The following is an 18,013-nucleotide window of genomic DNA, read 5'->3' as shown; positions in this document are numbered from 1 at the left end:
ACTTCTTGATCTCAAATACGAAAGACAGAGTTCGCGCTGAGAATTTCCAACGGTCTTTCCCCATTCGTTATCTTGACACCGGCTGCAGCAACGGATTGGCTCTCGACATCGATCGCAGTTAATCAACCATCAACGAATCGATATTCCTGATTACAAGGGACACGGAAATGCTAGCCCCGAGCGGGGATCGCGGAACAATACGTTTATCGTAGAACCCGACTCCTTTGAAATACATAGCCCGCGGGCTTTGAACTCGCAATCGCTAGTGAAAGCATTCTGTATCCAGTGACGCAAAGTCCATGATGTTGCGCGTAAATTCCCATCGACGGCTTCCAGTAATTCACTCGATTTGTGAATCGGTCCGTGGTGTCGCGTCGGGAAGCCACGTGACCATTTGTAACGAGAGCAGGGATCACTGGGGCCGATATGGAATTGCTATAGTGACGGGATACGTACGTGCTCTCCTTACTCCATCTTTAACTCTTCTGAGACGACTCCGGTGCACAGCACTGACGAGTATTTCAGAGTTGGTTGCACAAGGTCAGATTATTAAGCGCGATTAGGGTTGCCATTCGTCCTGTTTTCTCCGGATTTGTCCTACTTTTTAGTGCGTCCGGGGACGTCCGGGCGGATTTCCTTTAAGGGTCCGGGTTTCTCGATGTGACTCACTCATACTTCTTCCACTATGACTAGGGTCATTCTATGCGAAATCAGACACTTTATGGAGTACCGTTTTGGATTTTGTTCAACTTTGAATATGTTGCAGTCTTTAGTGACCTATAAACGAATCTCAAAGAATTTTTCGATATCTTAAAAATTGTTGATTTTACAGACATGTGAAAAAAGGTGTCACCCTTTTTTCGTTAAATTGTAAGACTAGTACTAACAAACCGATGAGAATGAGTTCTTAGGAGCTTATAGTGAAAACATAAGAGCATCTATTAAAAATGTAGTCATTTGAAAAAAAATTGTTTCATAGCAGAGAACTTTTTAAAAATTTGAAAAAATGAAAATATAGTCCCTCGTGTCCCTTTTACGGACATGTTTTTAAAAAAGCGGACACTTTAAAATTGACGAAATTAAAATTATTTGAGGTGCATATACTGCACCGCGACATACAGCCTCGGACGGCCGCACACAGTGGACCGGATCGAAAATTTGGAGACATTTTACTATAACTCTTGAACCATAAGAGATATCGGGATGAAATATGAAATACTGATAATTATCGTGATAATTTTGCATTTTCTGCCCGAATGTCCCATCCGAAACTTTTCTTTATGGTATCATATCTAACTTAAAAAGTAGTTAAAAGTGTCTAGGATTAGACGGAAATGTCTGGGGTTTTGATGCCGTTCGTCCTGGCTTCGCGATTTTATAGATGGCAACCCCAGGTGCGATAAACTTTCACGCATTATCAGCTGATTGCGGATCTTTCCTGGATCACAAAGAAACACCGGCCACTTAGGAATTTCTTTGTTTTTTCAATAACTCCAGTAAATCGAAAGTTATGTACAATTGATACTTTTGGCGACGCAACGGTTGATGTGTGAGAGAGAAGGAAAATGAAAGGGAACATCGTACAACGCGTCGATCTTACAGAAAGAAACCAACAAGAGGGCAACGTTCCTGAAGGATTAAACGACTTGTTTTACTCTTTTCGTGGTTAGTCTTGCATGGCTTGACAATGTAATCCGTCCTCGCCTCGTTTTATCTTCTCTTGCTCCGATAATGAAGTACAGATTTTTCAACGCGAATTTCCCGTGCACTTCATTGCATTACACCGCTTTGGGAATTTTTAATTTGCGGAAAGTGGCTATTCTCTCTCTCTCGCGAGAGAGAGAGTACTTCTATATACCATATATTAAATCACTTCGCAGATGAAATAGAATAAAATGCAATATCGAAACTAAATAATTCGATACTCAATAAATTATTTTGATATTAATTATTATTAAGTATTGATATTAATGTAACAAAATGTCGAAGACGATTATTTCTAAACACTAATTAAGTGTTGGAAGATATAATTATACCACAGGGTGAGGCACCTGAAATAGGCCACCTGAACCACTGTTTCGAGGGTGGTATAATTCCATGTTATGTAATAGTTTTTTTGTAGGTGAACGCATAATGGACGTATGGAGGTCAACTCCGTTTTTTTTACTCAAAGCTCGTTTTTTTTTTACACCATCAAGATCGTTGAAGGTCCGAAGCTCCGAATTTGATCCGACCGAGAATTCAGAGGAATAATGGAAACGAAATGCATTTACCAGGTAGAGAGTAGACGGCACGCGTACTACACTTTTACCTGTTATTTGTTTTTTTTTTTTTTAAATGTGATGTACTATTTCCGTCGATAGGATAGTATTTCTATGACAGTTTTTCGCAAATAAAGTTCACTCCGACGGTACGAGATAGAATCACCGGCAAAAAACGACAGGAAATTGTAAACACCGGATACTGCGCGTGATTTATGAATCGAAATCTCTTGAACACGGCAGTTTTAATCGTGACATGTTTCCCGACACGCGGACCTGCGAACTGCAATCTCGAAAGGAAAACAAGAACACAGCGAGGGTCGATTCACGTATAAACGCACGACGAGTCCGGATAACGGAAAAATGAAAAGAGAATTTACGGGTATATCTGTTTGTTACTCTGTATTTATCGAAAATATCAAATAATAAAGTGTATCTCGTTTAGCTTTGTTACCTTTTCATCGATCGGATTTATTAAAACCATTTGTTTCTCGTTTCACCTTCCTTATCTTATTTACGTCATTTCTATTTTATTCCGCGGTGACTATTGCATTTCATTTCTTACAATTTTCTGTGTAGTTATTATACATTTTTTTGTTTATTAATGCAACGTCAATCTCAAGGGAGACATTATTATACAAGATAAAGACATTATTATTATCATTAGACATGTTACAGGGAATATTTGCTCACTCATAATCCTGTCTTTGACTGCGTAAATTATAGATTGATGGTGTTTTTTTTTCCTTCCAGTTCCTTTCCCGTAAGTAGAGCAGGGCAAACATAATTCAGAACATGACGACACAATGTCAACGTCAAGGTACGGCAGAATTCCAGAGCTTTATTCGACGAGCTCGACGAATAACTCAAACTTGAACCTCTAACACCGGGGAACACTTTATTCGAGTGAATTCCACCGCTCAGTGGTGAAGAAGGCTCTTCAAAGTCAACTCGGCGAACTTTCCGATGTAACGTTTCCCGCTGGTTTCCACCTCAGGATAAAGAGCCGACAAATATACTTACAATTAGTTTGCCGCGTGCCGTATAATTTTCCAACCAGCGGGCCGCGCAATGAATGCTTTCGAACTTTCACGCGAACTAAATGCATTCATCATCACCTTCGCTTTGATATAATAGCACATCAAACGAAGTGTAATAAATCGAAACGGCCGAGCGTTTTAAATTAATGTCGCCGGTGTATTATAATGGGTGCTGTGCGACCGTTTTACGAGTAAAGTAATTATTCAGTGGGGAGAAAAAAAAGACACGCGTGAACAAAAAGAGGACCATTTGTAGAATGGAAAGAGTATGGAAGAGGAATTGGTGGCATGAGTGATCCATCCGAGTCAACAATATACCTTTCCTCTCCGCGCTTGATATTCTAGATGTCTGCCGTAAACTCGCACACGCCATACACGAGATAGAATAGGAAACGGTAAAACATGCTTCTACTTTAAAGAACGATCACGTACTGTTTTTACAGTTTTTCAGAGAAACAACTGTGTCGAATTCGCATTCCCTAGATTTTCCCGGCACGCGATGACTTACAATCTTCATTTACATTAGTACCGAAGCGATTTTGACTTTCGCCCTCTTATGAAATTTTTGGTTAAAATCTCAGACCATATACATACATATACTTATGGACCCGGCATAGATATGCATAAGACGCAGTGTTCCATGATAACGGAGTATCTGGTGCCCACAAGTCACGTCACAAGATAATTCAAAATGGTGGAGAGCGATATAAACGCGAGTTATAAAAGTATATTTGTGCATTATTTCGTAAACATTTGGAAAAATGGTGCAAACTTGTTGCATAAAGAATTGTAAGTAATAAGTATTTTATACTTAATGTCACACATACAGGGTGGCTCAGCTGAAGGAGTCCACCTAAATATCTCTTTTATTTTTAATGGCACAAAAAAAATATTTATGGCATCATTTAAATGGTATCGAAGGAGGAATATCATAGAATTACAATTTTTTTGTCCGGTTATTTTTTCATAGTTTTTTCAACGTCATCGTCATTTTTTATCGGGAAAACTTATTTTTTTGTATTACATCTTGCTAATGACTTAAGCATATTCAAATGTATTTTTTCAGCCGCTATAAGATGGAATAAAAAAAGATGTTTTCCCGATAAAAAAATAACGATGACCTTGAAACACTTAAAAAATAATGCAATAAATATTTTTTTTGCCATTAAAAATAAAGGAGATATTTAGGTGGCCTCCTTCAGCTGAGACACCCTGTATATTATGTTGTTCTTACTGTTCTTTATTTTTTAAATGAAGTAAGTTTTGAGGAAATAAATATAGATTTTATATTATCGCAACATCTGCATTAAAATTTAACTTTTCCAAAATTATAATTGTCAAAATAGTTAGCACTTTTTAAATTATAAGAGTAAAATTTAGAGAAAGAATTAGAAATATAAGAGACGACAAAAGGATTCTCGTTGTCGCTTCAGTACGGACACAACTTCAGACTAGGACATAAACAGACATCCAATATATAAAAAACATGGTAAAATACGAATACGCATTATTTGTCTTGCACATTCGACATTTTACAATCGACATTTTACAATCGATGTATGCCATGTTTCAATAGTGGATGAATCTCTGCAAGTCCCATTGCTTACTTCTCTGTTAAAAATTCCACAACAAACCGCCCCAGCGACAACAGTTAACAGAATGAAGCCGTCGCATAAATCACGCAGCGAGAACGGAAGCCCCGACTCCAAAATTCTGTCGCGCCATTCAACTACCCATGCGAATGCACAAAAGACACGCGTGTAAAGTGATTCGATTCGCCGAAATCAATTCGCGGTTCTCGTCCCACTAGTTCGCCACATTCCACGGCAGTTCCCCGATGAATAACGAGCCCGGTCAGGTATGGCTCGCCTCGAAGTTATCGGAATCAACTTCGCCGGTCGCTCTTGACTATCGACCGGCTGGAACTTCCGTCGACATTGCTAAACATCGCGACGTAACGCCCGCTGTTGAATTGACATGCGACGCGTCGACTCGTGAACGCGTGAAACACGATCTCTCACTACTGCCCTTGTCAAAAAGTACTGGATCGAACAAATCAAACGCCAGTCATATTGATTATTGCAACTTTTATTATAACAAAATTTCTATCAGTTAAAAAAAACGAAAATGACATTATAGTAATAACATTTTCATTGCCCAGCTAATGTTCAAGGTTCAAGATTCTGTCATGTTAATTAAACAGTTTTCCAGTCGGAGCTGTTTTAACTTTAAAATTAAACATTTCTTCCGACCTAGAATAATTCTATTGTATATGATTTCTTCATTTTATGGATATGAAATTGATATAATATATCTCGTACGATGTAAACATAATGTAGAATATAATGTAAACAATATTCTGAATAATGGTGCAGCAATTTTTAGTGGTGATTCTCTCTCTTATTCACCACTCGAGTGCTAAAAATTAGTATAATATTTAGTTTAATAAAGAAACTTATTGGTATAAGTGCACATTATTTCATTAATGTTTTCTTTAAATATCCTTAATTTTTTCACTTCTTATTCTTTAATTCCTGATGAGCCATAATTCCTGATACAAAAACATCTAATGAATTCTGCTAATTAGAGATTAAGGAATATGAGTACATCACTTTCTGCTTTCAAATAAATTTATAATAAGAGAGATAGAGTATCAAAGTCACACATTTTAAACTTTAGAGGGAACGATAAAAGCAAGCTTGAAAAATATATACGTAATTTGTCTAATGCAGATAAAACATATAACATTTTATGGCTTAACAGTGAAACCGTGTAATACTGTTGTTTTGGAAGTAACTGGAGGGAGGTGAATGTATCGCGTTGAATATTTCAAAATACAACAGAAATTGATATAAATTTGTGGAGTATAATGAAAAATGATATTTGGACTTCACATATCCGGGTCGTAACAGTATAGAATATGCAATATACGTGTGCAGCGAACAAAATTAATATAAAGTAACATTTTCCTGCTGATTTAAAATTTTAACATAAATACTGCTCGAACAGATATGATTATCATTCTCTTTCCTAAACTTTAATCTGATGTTTCTCAAGTAATACTTATCATTACTTCGCAGTTTTAAGTGTCTCGTTAATCAGAACTTATAGTCTCAGTTTAAAAATATGGTTGCCGAGATTTGCAACATAGCTGTAGTCGTAGCTAGTTGCAACACTGTCGCCGATGCTCTTATTTGAAATAGGTTTCAAATAAAGCAAAAAATAAAAAGAAAGAGATGTCTGCCATACATCGATATTTCTGTAAGAGGAAATGGGAACAGAATACGAACAAAAGCATGTGCAGAGGTGAAAAAATATAGAGTAGAAATGGAAAGAAAAGTATTCTTTTAACAAGTTTATACATATAGAAAAAGAAATCATGAGCCCGGTACAATGGATATAAGGAACATTCTTCTCTTGTTGGCGTCAAAGTTTTTGTAACGAAAGCAAACTGCATGAAAACTTTGAATTAGACGCATGTATGTGTAGAACACACCAGCTGAATGTTTTTTATATAAGTGGTTAGAAATTTTACTTTCTTACATTTCTTATTATTATTTTGTACATTCATGACAATTTTGAATAAACAACATTTAGTATTTATTTTTAAATTCTGACCAATTGCAATTTATTTAAAATTTGTAATAAATAAGTAAACTAATTGTTCTGAATTCTCCAAAAAATCAAATTCAATGTAAAAAAAATTATCTTCTTTTTAACCCTTTTAGTGGCGACAACACTTGCGAAAAGTGCCAACGGCGATATATCGTTGCGTATGCGATGGCACCTTAGTATTCGCAATGCAAGAGAACTCTACCTCAAAATATATTTGTCAAACGTTATAAATGGTTTAATTTCGTTGCATAACAATTGAAAAAATTGTTCATGGATTTAACTTTTTGTTATATTCGTGTATATTTGTGTATATTTGGGTGGACCTTAACTATACCTGGTGAAATTTTTTGCGAGATTTTTTCACGCCCTCCCCCCTAAAATTATGCTATTGGATAAGAAAATAATTTCTGCAAAAGATGAAGTTAATCGGGTAAGGGGAAAACGTGCCACATTGACGTTGAAGTTGCGAAAAACATGAAATTTTATAGAAATGGGAATTTTTTAAGGAAAGACTTTAGATTATGACTAAACGTTGTTCTCGTTAGCAGTAGTCAAACGAAAATGTGGCAAATGATATATGATAGTTTCTTATATTAAGTACCTTTTCTTCTTTAAATTATTGCTAAAATAAGAAATATTAAATATTAAAAAATAAAATCTATTTTTTGTTTCAGATTATTAAAATAGAAATATTTTACTTTGTGTTTCAGATTATTAAAATAGAAATATTTTACTTTGTGTTTCAGATTGTTCGAATAGAAGTATTTTATTTCGAGGTTCAGATTGTTCGAATAGAAGTATTTTATTTCGAGGTTCAGATTGTTCAAATAGAAATAAGTCATTTCGAGGTTCAGATTGTTCAAATAAAATACTATTTTCTTTAAGCAAAATAAAATCTAGAATATTAAATAGTATTTCAAATATTTTTTTCGCCAAATAATGCCCACCTCTGCGGCTGTGGAACAAGTCGCGATAGTCGGTCTCTCATGGAATGGTGTATGAAGGCGCATTGAGGCGATGCGGCGGCGTCGCATCGGGAACGTTTCTATGAGCGTGAATTGCTATCGGTATGCTTATCTTTTTTTTTGCTCAGATTTCCTTGCTCTTTATCTTCGACATTTTTTCCTTCCGTACTTGCCTCTGATTGATTCGAAGGCACAGAGGCGCAGGTTATTCATCGAGAGGGGGACGCATTGACGATGAAACGAGTCTCGGTTACGTAGGTGTGATTACGAAGGGAACGGTCTTGTTTCGCGTACCGCTAGCCACGTTACTTCTAATTATACATCTGCCACGTACGACCTTGCCTCGATACTTGCTGTATCGAAATTCGAAGCCACCCCCGTCAACGGCGACGCATCCCTCAAATGAAGGTTCCCCCCGTGCTGTAGTATCGAACCATTCCGATTGCTTGAAACGCATTCCTTCCTGCGGTCTGGTATTCGCGGCGAGAATTAAGCGAACTGGCCGATTAAGGGGAATAATACGCTGGAATACTGATGACCAGCGTCCATTAGCGTGCGCGGATACTACGCGAAAGAATTGTAATTGTGCGACTAGGAAACTTGCTCTCCGAATGAGACGACGCAAAAATCAGTATCGAGTAATGAGTTTTGCCGTAGTTTTTAATGGACTGCGAAGCTTACCCTCTAGTCGGTGTTCGAGAATCTGTGACGTGGATGTACTTACTAGTCAAATATTTACTTAACATTAAGCTATGCTCAGTTTTTATAGTTTGTACTCTAATAAGGATAGGGTACATTGCACTAATGTTTTTGTAATTTTCAACAAAAGCATGCAGTGTATTATACATTGTTTAGATGTTTAAAATCGTTGCAGTGCACACGAATACAAAGTTTCAGGTAATTAAAACAGCCTTTACAGCTGAAGCAAAAAATTGAAACTATCTTCATGGGGAAGTTCAAGTTATAATTACAGTTGCCTGGAGCTGATGAGAGGATAGAAGAAGTCACGAACTGGGAATGATGTGGCAAAGCTTTCGGTCTAGAAAAGAATCTTCGTTTTTGCTCTACAAATGACTTCAAAGGCTAGTACTTTGTACAAATTAATTTAATTTTTTGTATTATAGTGATCCAGATACTTCAATCTTATGGAAATGTGTAATAATGAAATTGTTAAATTTACGATACTCTTTTAATAGCGTAATTGTAGTTACTAATTATTAAAGACTCTCGGAGAGTACTCTCTGAATTGAAGTATGTTTGAATACGTCATAAAAACCCGAGATATGGCTTTTGTCTCGTAGTCCCATTTACTCAACGTACTGTGCGGGCATATACAATGCTGGCACCGTATTTGAGGGGTTACCGGTTAAAAGTCGGTCGACAGTCGACAGTGCTGAGCCATTCGGACCCGCACTGTTTTTGCCATAAGTGGACTCACTATACGGATAAGGGAACAGTCTCCTGGTAGTACTTGTGGACATCTTGATCTAACGATAAGAGCACAAGATAACGGTTAGGCTTTAATTGGACTATTACAAGAGGTAAGGCTTTAACCCTTGCAGTCGGAGCTGTTTTAACTTGAAAATTAAACATTTCTTTCGACCTAGAATAATTCCATTGTATATGTTTTTTTTCGTTTTATGAATATGCAATTGATATAATACCTCATACAATACTTAAGGGGTTACGCCACTCTGAGGCTGCCGAAATGACATCAAAGTTTACGAATTTTTTTCTCCAAAAGTATGAATGTGACAATTTTTTATTGACATATGGTCAGAGCATACATTGAAGGTTATTCTGTGCAAATTTCACAAAAAAATATTAAAAAATGGCCGAGTTATCCGTGTCACGGATTGTGATGCCCAGGGTTATCTGAAATTAAAAAATTCGTGCAGCATAGGATTTTTTTGATATGATATCCCAATTGTTTATAACAGTCGTTTAAATATTGATTTTTTGGGTAAAAATGGAATTTTCATTTTCATTTTCATTTTTGCATTTGTACAAAAATGGTTTTTTCTTAAAATCCCTATGCTACACGATAGATAATTTATCTGGGAACAAGAAAATCATATGAGTTTTTTAATTTCAGATAACCCTGGGCATCACAATCCGTGACACCGTCTACACGTGTTTTGGCGGAGGAGCTATGCAAGAAAACGGATAACTCGGCCATTTTTAAATATTTTTTTGTGAAATTTTTACAGAATAACCTTCAATGTATGCCCTAACTATATATCATAATAAACAAATTGTCACATTCATACTTTTGGAGAAAAAAATTCGTAAACTTTGATGTCATTTTGGCCGCCTCAGGGTGGCATAACCCCTTAACAGTGTAATAATTGATTAGTAGTAGACTGGGGATCTTTATGCAAAATAAAAAATGTTTGCATTGATTGAAAGACACAGGAGTAAAATAAAAATTTCTTTCCTCTTTTAATTATCTGATTAAGCTGAAACCAATACGCTGATGTCTTTAAATCTTTTTAATACTTACACCTAATACTCATTAGTCGGGACAACACGGAAACCACTGCGGGAACATGGCAGTCCACGGTCCATTGGTTTCACCGAGAGGCGTAGAATTAATAAAAATTCTGTCACCGGGGGTTGCGCAGCCTTTCACGAGCAATGGATACGGCTGGGTGTGTATGTATACATAGAGTCCGCGAATAGAGAGGAAAAATTTTACACGCAGTAAGCACGAATCGCAATTGACGGTGACAGTTTGCGAATACGGCGCAGCGAGTGACCTCGACGTGACGGTAGTTTAGACGTACAACTAATTTCGATTGGAACACTGTACCCGTCAACCCACGGGAAAAGAACTCATTCAGGTTATCTCGCTCCGAAATCACAAAAAGAGTCTAACGGGCCGTAAACGAAGGACGAGCAACGATGATGCTTTTATTATTGCAATAAAAGAAGGCACTTTCTTGCCGCTTTAAGAATCAGCAACAGGTAAATACCGATATTTCTTTATATGTCGCGTGCAAAGCTCCGAAAACTCCTTCAAATCCTTCGAGCCACGTCTTCCATATTTAACTTCCCTTAATCTTAATTTTGACGGTTCAGTTAAGAAAGTCATTCGAGGGTAATGATTGCGATTTAATATTCAGCGAAACTCGCACGTCTTATCCACTGAAATATGTATAAGTAAGTTTCCCTGGCAGAAGGGTTGGAAAAGTTCAGGGGATTGTGGTCGTTAAGATCGTGGTAGGAGTATCGTCGTCGGTCGTCGAAACAATAGAAATTTTAGCTTGACTGCAGTCATTCGTCCAGCATTCTTGGCGAACTCTATATTCTTTCTCGAAAATGCGGGGGTCGAAATAGAAGAAAAAGGAGACGCTTGGGAAGAAGAAGAAAATTGCCTGGCGGGAGTATGGTTGTGCTGGAACGAGCATGGTCGGAGGAAAGGAAAGAGTTCGAGGGAGAGTAGATCTGACTTAATAAAGATGCTCCGTTCACGGAACGTCCTTTCCATTGTCACGCGGGAGAACACTTCACGAAAATTACCCGCAATTAAGTCGATGCCGACAACGACGGGTGGAAAGGTTGTAAGTGGGCCAACGTGGTTACACGGACGAATGGTAAACTTTGAAGACCTCGTCCTATACCAGATTGTTTGCCACCTTGTTTACGAGCCACGTCGGAACCCTCGTGAAATGGCGATTGAAACGATTATGCTATCGTTCGACCCGTCGTCCCACTCGAAGGTAATCAATAACTGCTGAATTTTATTTAAACCCGAAGGATAATAATTCCGACGCTTCTGGTGAATATTACCATTTTGATAAATGTTATCAAAGCATATCCAATATGCTTTGAAATATTTTATTACCTAATAATTTCGGATTACACCGTCGGTATTAAAATTGTTATATATATGTTCAGCACTATGTGTACATTGTCGACTGAATTACGAGGGTCCATTTTTTATTTTTATTCAGTGATTCAATCCTTTAAACACAATTCATGATAATCTTCTCTACGTTGTTTATGTATTATTTTTACAATTCTTAATAGTGAATTGTGCGCAATTCTGAAAGACTCACCACTGAAATAAATAATTCACTGCAGGAGAGATTATTTGGAATGAGACATGTTTTATTTAAGGAGAATGTTTCAAATCCTCGGTACTTTTAAGAAATTTCATTTCACGCTGTTTTTGAAAAGTCCAAGGACAGAGTTTGAAAAGAGCTTGTTGCTAAAAAAGTTTCAAGCGACTACTACTTCTAAATTTGATTACTGGTGTACATAAAGTAACGAACTGTATTAATATTGAATGAAAGCGTCACTTTATCGTTAAAAAATCTCACTGCCAAACTGCGGATTCGATGCAGTTCGTGATATTCGAAATGTTTATAACAAGCATCGGCAAGAATATGGTCTACTACGATAAGATTGGTAAGTCGAGCCTTACCTAATTGTATTGTGCTAGGTTAAAGAGTTGTAATTGTTAATGGAAAAAATAAATTTTTATCTTTTCCAGAAAGATCCGCAATATATTCATTGGACGAGTACCGTTGTAAACTCACCGTCTACATCGATGTCTTGCATCATAGTGCGGAGTTCCTCGGCCCTTGCGAACTGTCCAAGGGAACGCATCACCCTACCCAGCTCCTCCTTCGTGATGCTTCCGTCGCCATCTTTGTCGAACAGGTTGAAAGCCTCCCTGAATTCTGCAACAATGAAATCATTGCATACAATAAATTTAATATACCATGATCGTAACAATACGAATTGTATCAGACCTACGTCAAGGTCTTCGTCGAACTTGTGCTAGTTCGCATTCAACCCACCCTTCTCATATTTTCCTGTCCAGCTGTGCCACCAACTCTAACTTTATTTATTACTATTTTGTAAAATATTTTGTCAAATTTTTTCGTACGTCCGACAATTTTAGCATGACCTCTGTGTCTCTACTATTCCCTAATGGCTCGAACGAGGCTGCATTTCACCGCGAGCTAAAAACAGTGAAAGCGAAAAGTTCGGAGTACCAAAAAGCATTTCAGAATCGTTTCAGAAGCATCTCCGAGTGTTTCTCTATTTTAAGGGGGACAACTCGCGGAACCGGCCAAAAAATCGAATTTTCGTGGAATGAATCGATAATACTATATTTTGAACGTTCCTAAAGTTTCAATACGAGATTAAAAATATTAACAAAGTTACAATCGATTTTACAGCTGTACGCTCAACAGCCCAGTCAGAAAACGGATTAATCAAAGCGCGGCTACAGCGGAGGAATTCCGACTCAGCCAATGCTAACGCCACGCTCTGCGGGACCTGACGCCGTGGCGGATTCGTCTGCCGAAGCCACGTTTTGATTGGTCCGTGGTTTTTCGTTAATAACTCCTTAACAAAGCCGCGGAGAATATTTTCGCAACGGTAAAAGTTACTTCAAATGACCTCAGGAATCATCCCTTTCAAGGAAGTAGAACAGTTTGGGACATCCTGTATAACCGTACAAAAGAACTTCCCCTACGAGTTACCCTGCTGAATACGCACCAGTAAAAATTGAATCTCTGTACAGATATCGGGACATCGATTTTCCCATAAAAATAAAACAAATCCACGAAAGTAACGGCACAGAGAATATTCAAGAGACGCGCTCGACGCGGTTAATTACTGGCGCGTAGTAAAATCGCGAAAAAGGGGACGAGACGGGCGCTGCGCTCGATTGTCGAAGATCTCGTAGAAATCGTGAAACACGTCCTTCGGTTTTCATGCCGCCGGCACGATGCTTTACTTTTTTTCCAAACGGTAGAGTTAGAAATGTTCGTTCGAACTGATTAAACGCTTCGGTCGATAACATCCCGCGACGTATGATCCCCGCGGCGTGGTTCAGCTTGAGCTTCGGCGCGGAACACCGTCTGCGATGAGAAGGGACAAGCGGTCGAACTTGGATCGTCGGTGCTTGACTCGACCGTTTAATAGCCTCGTTTCACGGCCCATTGATTTTGTACGTACCGGCGGCTATGGTTTTCCTATAAGCACATTCTGCACCGGCATGTCCATGCGCTATTGTACTCTGGCCTACGGAATGAGAAAGAGACAGACGACGCGAGAGAGAGAGAGAGAATAGAACGGACCGAGAAACCTCGTGATTTTGCGCTAATGGGTAACGGTGAGGAAAAAGCGCGCAGGAAGAACCGCCGACAAATAGCTTCTGCTTAACCCGGTTACGAGTTTGCGGTTTCGCGTTCCTTTCTTGCTTTTCCCTCTTTTTCGGAGCGGGCGCACTTTTCGAGATAACACCCACGACATCCGAACACATAGTTGCTGCAAGAAAGATCGCGAAAGATACCTACATTCGAGTTATCGCGCATATATGTCTTCCAAATCTCAAGGTCTAAATTGTAACCCCTCGCTGGCTCAATCGTCGAGCGTGATCACTAGACTGCGGATGTTCATGCAATTTTTATTTTTCTAGGCAAATTATAAGAAAGTGAAATATAGCCTCTTTAAGGTTCTAAAATAATTAAATATTGTACTAAACTCTGGAATTTTATATTCTAGCATTTTTCGAAAATGTTCAGAAGCCCTACACGCATAAAGATCCGCAGTCTAGTGATTAGCGCTTAACTGGTCTCACCCAGTGCTGGGGATAAAATTCTGACAATTACGGTAGAGATCTTTACAAGATGTATACGAAAAGAAGCATTCTGTAAATATTAAAAATGCTTTCAAAATCGCAAGAATACGCATCAGCTGACAAAAAGAGAAGCATACACATGCATTTTGCACCTGAATGTGGTATTTTCGAGCGTTGCCGTCACTTCGTAGCATCGCGGAAGACTGTAAATCAGCAGTAATTGCAAGTCCTAGGTTGGTTCTAAACGTTTTCAGACCACGGTAACATTTTAAAGTAAGTGGTACTCCAAAGTACCGTTAGAACTTGGAGTTAAAGCATCCATGTTTCAATTAAAGCTTCCTATTTCACTCACGTGTACGTTAAAGACTCGTGAAATAGGAAGTTCTGGTCTTAACCGGCGTTGAAACCGTGGTCTAAATAACGATTCGATTGAAATCGGTTGCAGAACGATCGATTTCAAAGCTCACTGAAAATTCGTTTATTGGTACATTCGGCGAGTAGCCGCGATGTGCTGATCGCCGATGAAGTTATTTATACCGCTGGCAATGTTCGCCGAGTGGTTCCAGCTACTAGCTTCGGGATCATCGGTGTTTTGCGAAAGAGTAACTCGAGCCCCTCGAGTATCACGAGCATTAAATACGAAACTGCCCGCATATAGTTCCCGGGCATCGTCCGCGGAAAAAATCCCCAAGTGAAACGGAAGCTGTAGAACTTAAGTCGTTGGCGCGTTACCCGTCTCCCTTTACAGCAAAGGAAGAGGCTCACAGTCTCTTGCGTCCCGTTTCCCGACTGCGATTCACAGTCGCGATCTCTTTGACTTGGAATTTCGTTTGGTTACATCCTCCGCTTTTAGCGGGACCATCAATGGTCGACGATTATCGCCGACTCTGTCAAAAGTCTTAACGGTCGACCGTTTTCCGAGTTCTAAAAACGCGCTTCATATTGGCCGAATGATCGGTCGTTACAGTTTCTACTAAAACGTTCCGACGTAAACTTGCGCACTTGCGAGCGTCGCAAAAATCGAGGAACACCGGAGGAAGCAATCGCGCTTCCGTTTCCGCACGGTGTTCCTAGCAAGAAATCAATCCCCGACGGGTCTCGCGTTAATTGGCTGTTTAACCCAACAACGGCCAAGAGCTACTCGTTAACAAGTGATCACTACAGACGAAAAGAGAACCGAGACTCGAGCAGACCCGCTACGCGTTCGACTTCTGAAGCGTCGCGTCGTTTCTACAGAGCTAACGAATTGAAAAAGTAACGGCGAACGAACTCGTCGCGCTCGGAACACGAAAAATTCGATTTTACGACTTGTCCGGAGGGCTGATTTCCAATGTTCCGGCAGTATACCTTCGATTCTACTTCCTACGATGTAGAACCTGAGAGGGAATTCGTCATCGTGTTATCCCGAATTTTCGAATTTGCTAGAACACGTTTCGCGAAAGAAAATTATTATATTTATGGCGTTCCGGAAACTGGATTTTCAATTTGCTGCTGGTGGAAATTCGAAAGTGTAGAAGTTAATTTTTCGAAATAATTGTGCTCGAGATAAAACAGAATATTATAATGAATTTGTCTAATGCATAGCATGATCTGTGTAGAACAACTTCGAAATAATAAATTAATCTCCCGTGGTCGGAATAATTTCCAACGCATCGTAGGTGCTGCACAGTACAATGTAACTTCGGAAATATCGGATAACGCGTGTACTGAACAGAATCGCAACTTTCAAGGTAATTACTTAAATAATGAACCTGCGTCACGTTTCTCTGACGCACACGGTTATCTGCAGTTTAACCAGTGGCAGTTCTTTCTACAACATTCTACCTGTCACGATTAATCGCCAAAAGGAACCAACTACTTCTCAACGTCCGACTAAAGTGGAACATTTGTTTAACATTTAATGTTAGCATACTCCGTCAGAATTCGGGGGCTACAAATTCTGTCCGAGATTAATCCGATTCATTCCAATGAAGCTTTGACAGAAATGATTTACTAGATTTCGTTTTTGTTCAACAGGGATAACAGAGCATTTTCTCTCAAACATTTTCTATAACTTGACAATTATAACTACAAATTTCCAAGTACAAGTTACTCAATTTCCTGTCAGATGTTATCTTTGCGCGAAGTGCTTATGCCTGGGACATCTCCGCCATTCATTTCAACAGACACTTCAATACGTCCCCCTTTTGAACGTCGTGTCGTACTCCTTCGAAGATCCTGCTCCATCTCTCGCGTTCTGACAACAGCAGTAAACTTGCTGCGTCAGTTCTTCGGACATATAAATGATACACATGTACCCCAAACTCTTCTGATGTCTCCATAAATGGTAATCTTATTCGTTTCAATACTTTAGAGGCAAATGAAAGTGTCCCGGGACTCGAAATACTTGGAATAGCTACAGACCAAATAATAATAATTAAATAACAAATGTACGCAGGAGTTTTAATCTTTTCCAATCGTTCACACGCAAAATGATTCATATTAAGGATCATAATCTTGTGCCTTCGTGTCTAATACGATGAGAGAAGAATAAGACTTTTGCGTACACCGAATAAAAATTAACAAATTGACAGGGTGTCCTGTCGTTTTGTCTCTGATTGTTACTTCGACTTACCTTTCATCTGAGACTTGGTTATGTTAGGTGATTTACTGGACAAGATAGACGCAGGTCTTTTCGGCGACACTGGCACGGAAAAGAGGTTGCTTGTCGCCAAATGGCTGGTGTTCGCGGACGAAGAGGCCGGCGAAAACATGGCGGTCGTGGCGGACGCACATCTGTACTGAGCACCTTGGAATTGCCGTTCGCTAAATTGCTGCGAGTTGGTCGCGGACGATATCGATGATTGGGTCTCGGCGGGCAGGAACGGCAGCGGCCCTGACGTAACTGTCATCGTCGACGTCGAAGTTGTCGACGCTGTCGTCATCGTCATCGTTATCGTCCCCGTGGACGTTCTCGGGGAACAGCTGCTCATCCCTTCTTGTTCCTCGGTGTTCCCCACAGTCCCGCTGCTCTGTCTCGTCTGCAAACATACCAAACGAATCACGTTAACAGACATGTCCAAAATTTTTCGGAGGCTATAACCAGGGACTTATGGGAATGTTTCCCATTTAGTCCTACAACAGTGGATGGTCCATTGGGATATAAACGGCCCTAAGTGCAATATTTCAAAGGGCTCTACTGAGGCACAGTTCCAATACCTAACACGTATAATCCAATATTAAAAGAGTTATCGAATTTTTTAGTGTCCGAATATTTGTGGGAGTCGGGACAATTTGCGGGACGAACATGGCAAACAGACGCGGGCTGCCTGAATAGACTTGATGGTACGCGAGAAGAAGAGTATTTCTTCTGGTCTGTCGAGCACACGCAATCGCAACGAAGCACATTCAACAAGGTAAATGTTTTTTGTAACTCGCGATTTAATGCTTGGATCCGGTTGCGCTTCGAGCAACCTCGATAGCCACAGGTGGCACAAGGCGCGTAACGATGGACAATTTGCTCCGACAGAAACTAGTACAATAAGGCGTCGG

At 39.3% G+C, this 18,013-nt stretch overlaps 1 protein-coding gene across 1 annotated transcript in view; it reads right to left on the bottom strand.

The window, feature by feature from the left end:
- Positions 1 to 18,013, bottom strand: part of LOC143207365 (uncharacterized) — a 93,283-nt gene that overhangs the window by 43,521 nt on the left and 31,749 nt on the right. The window contains exons 2-3 of the mRNA XM_076420756.1: positions 17,097 to 17,502; positions 12,426 to 12,569 (exon numbers count right to left, since the gene is read on the bottom strand). Coding sequence (XP_076276871.1) covers positions 12,426 to 12,569; positions 17,097 to 17,502 — 550 coding nt within the window. The remainder of the gene's footprint in view (positions 1 to 12,425; positions 12,570 to 17,096; positions 17,503 to 18,013) is intronic.

Source organism: Lasioglossum baleicum, chromosome 3 (assembly GCF_051020765.1).
Source record: "Lasioglossum baleicum chromosome 3, iyLasBale1, whole genome shotgun sequence".
Lineage (NCBI taxonomy): Eukaryota > Metazoa > Arthropoda > Insecta > Hymenoptera > Halictidae > Lasioglossum > Lasioglossum baleicum.
Note: the sequence above shows the minus strand (reverse complement) of the source record. Positions and strands in the feature narration are given on the sequence as shown.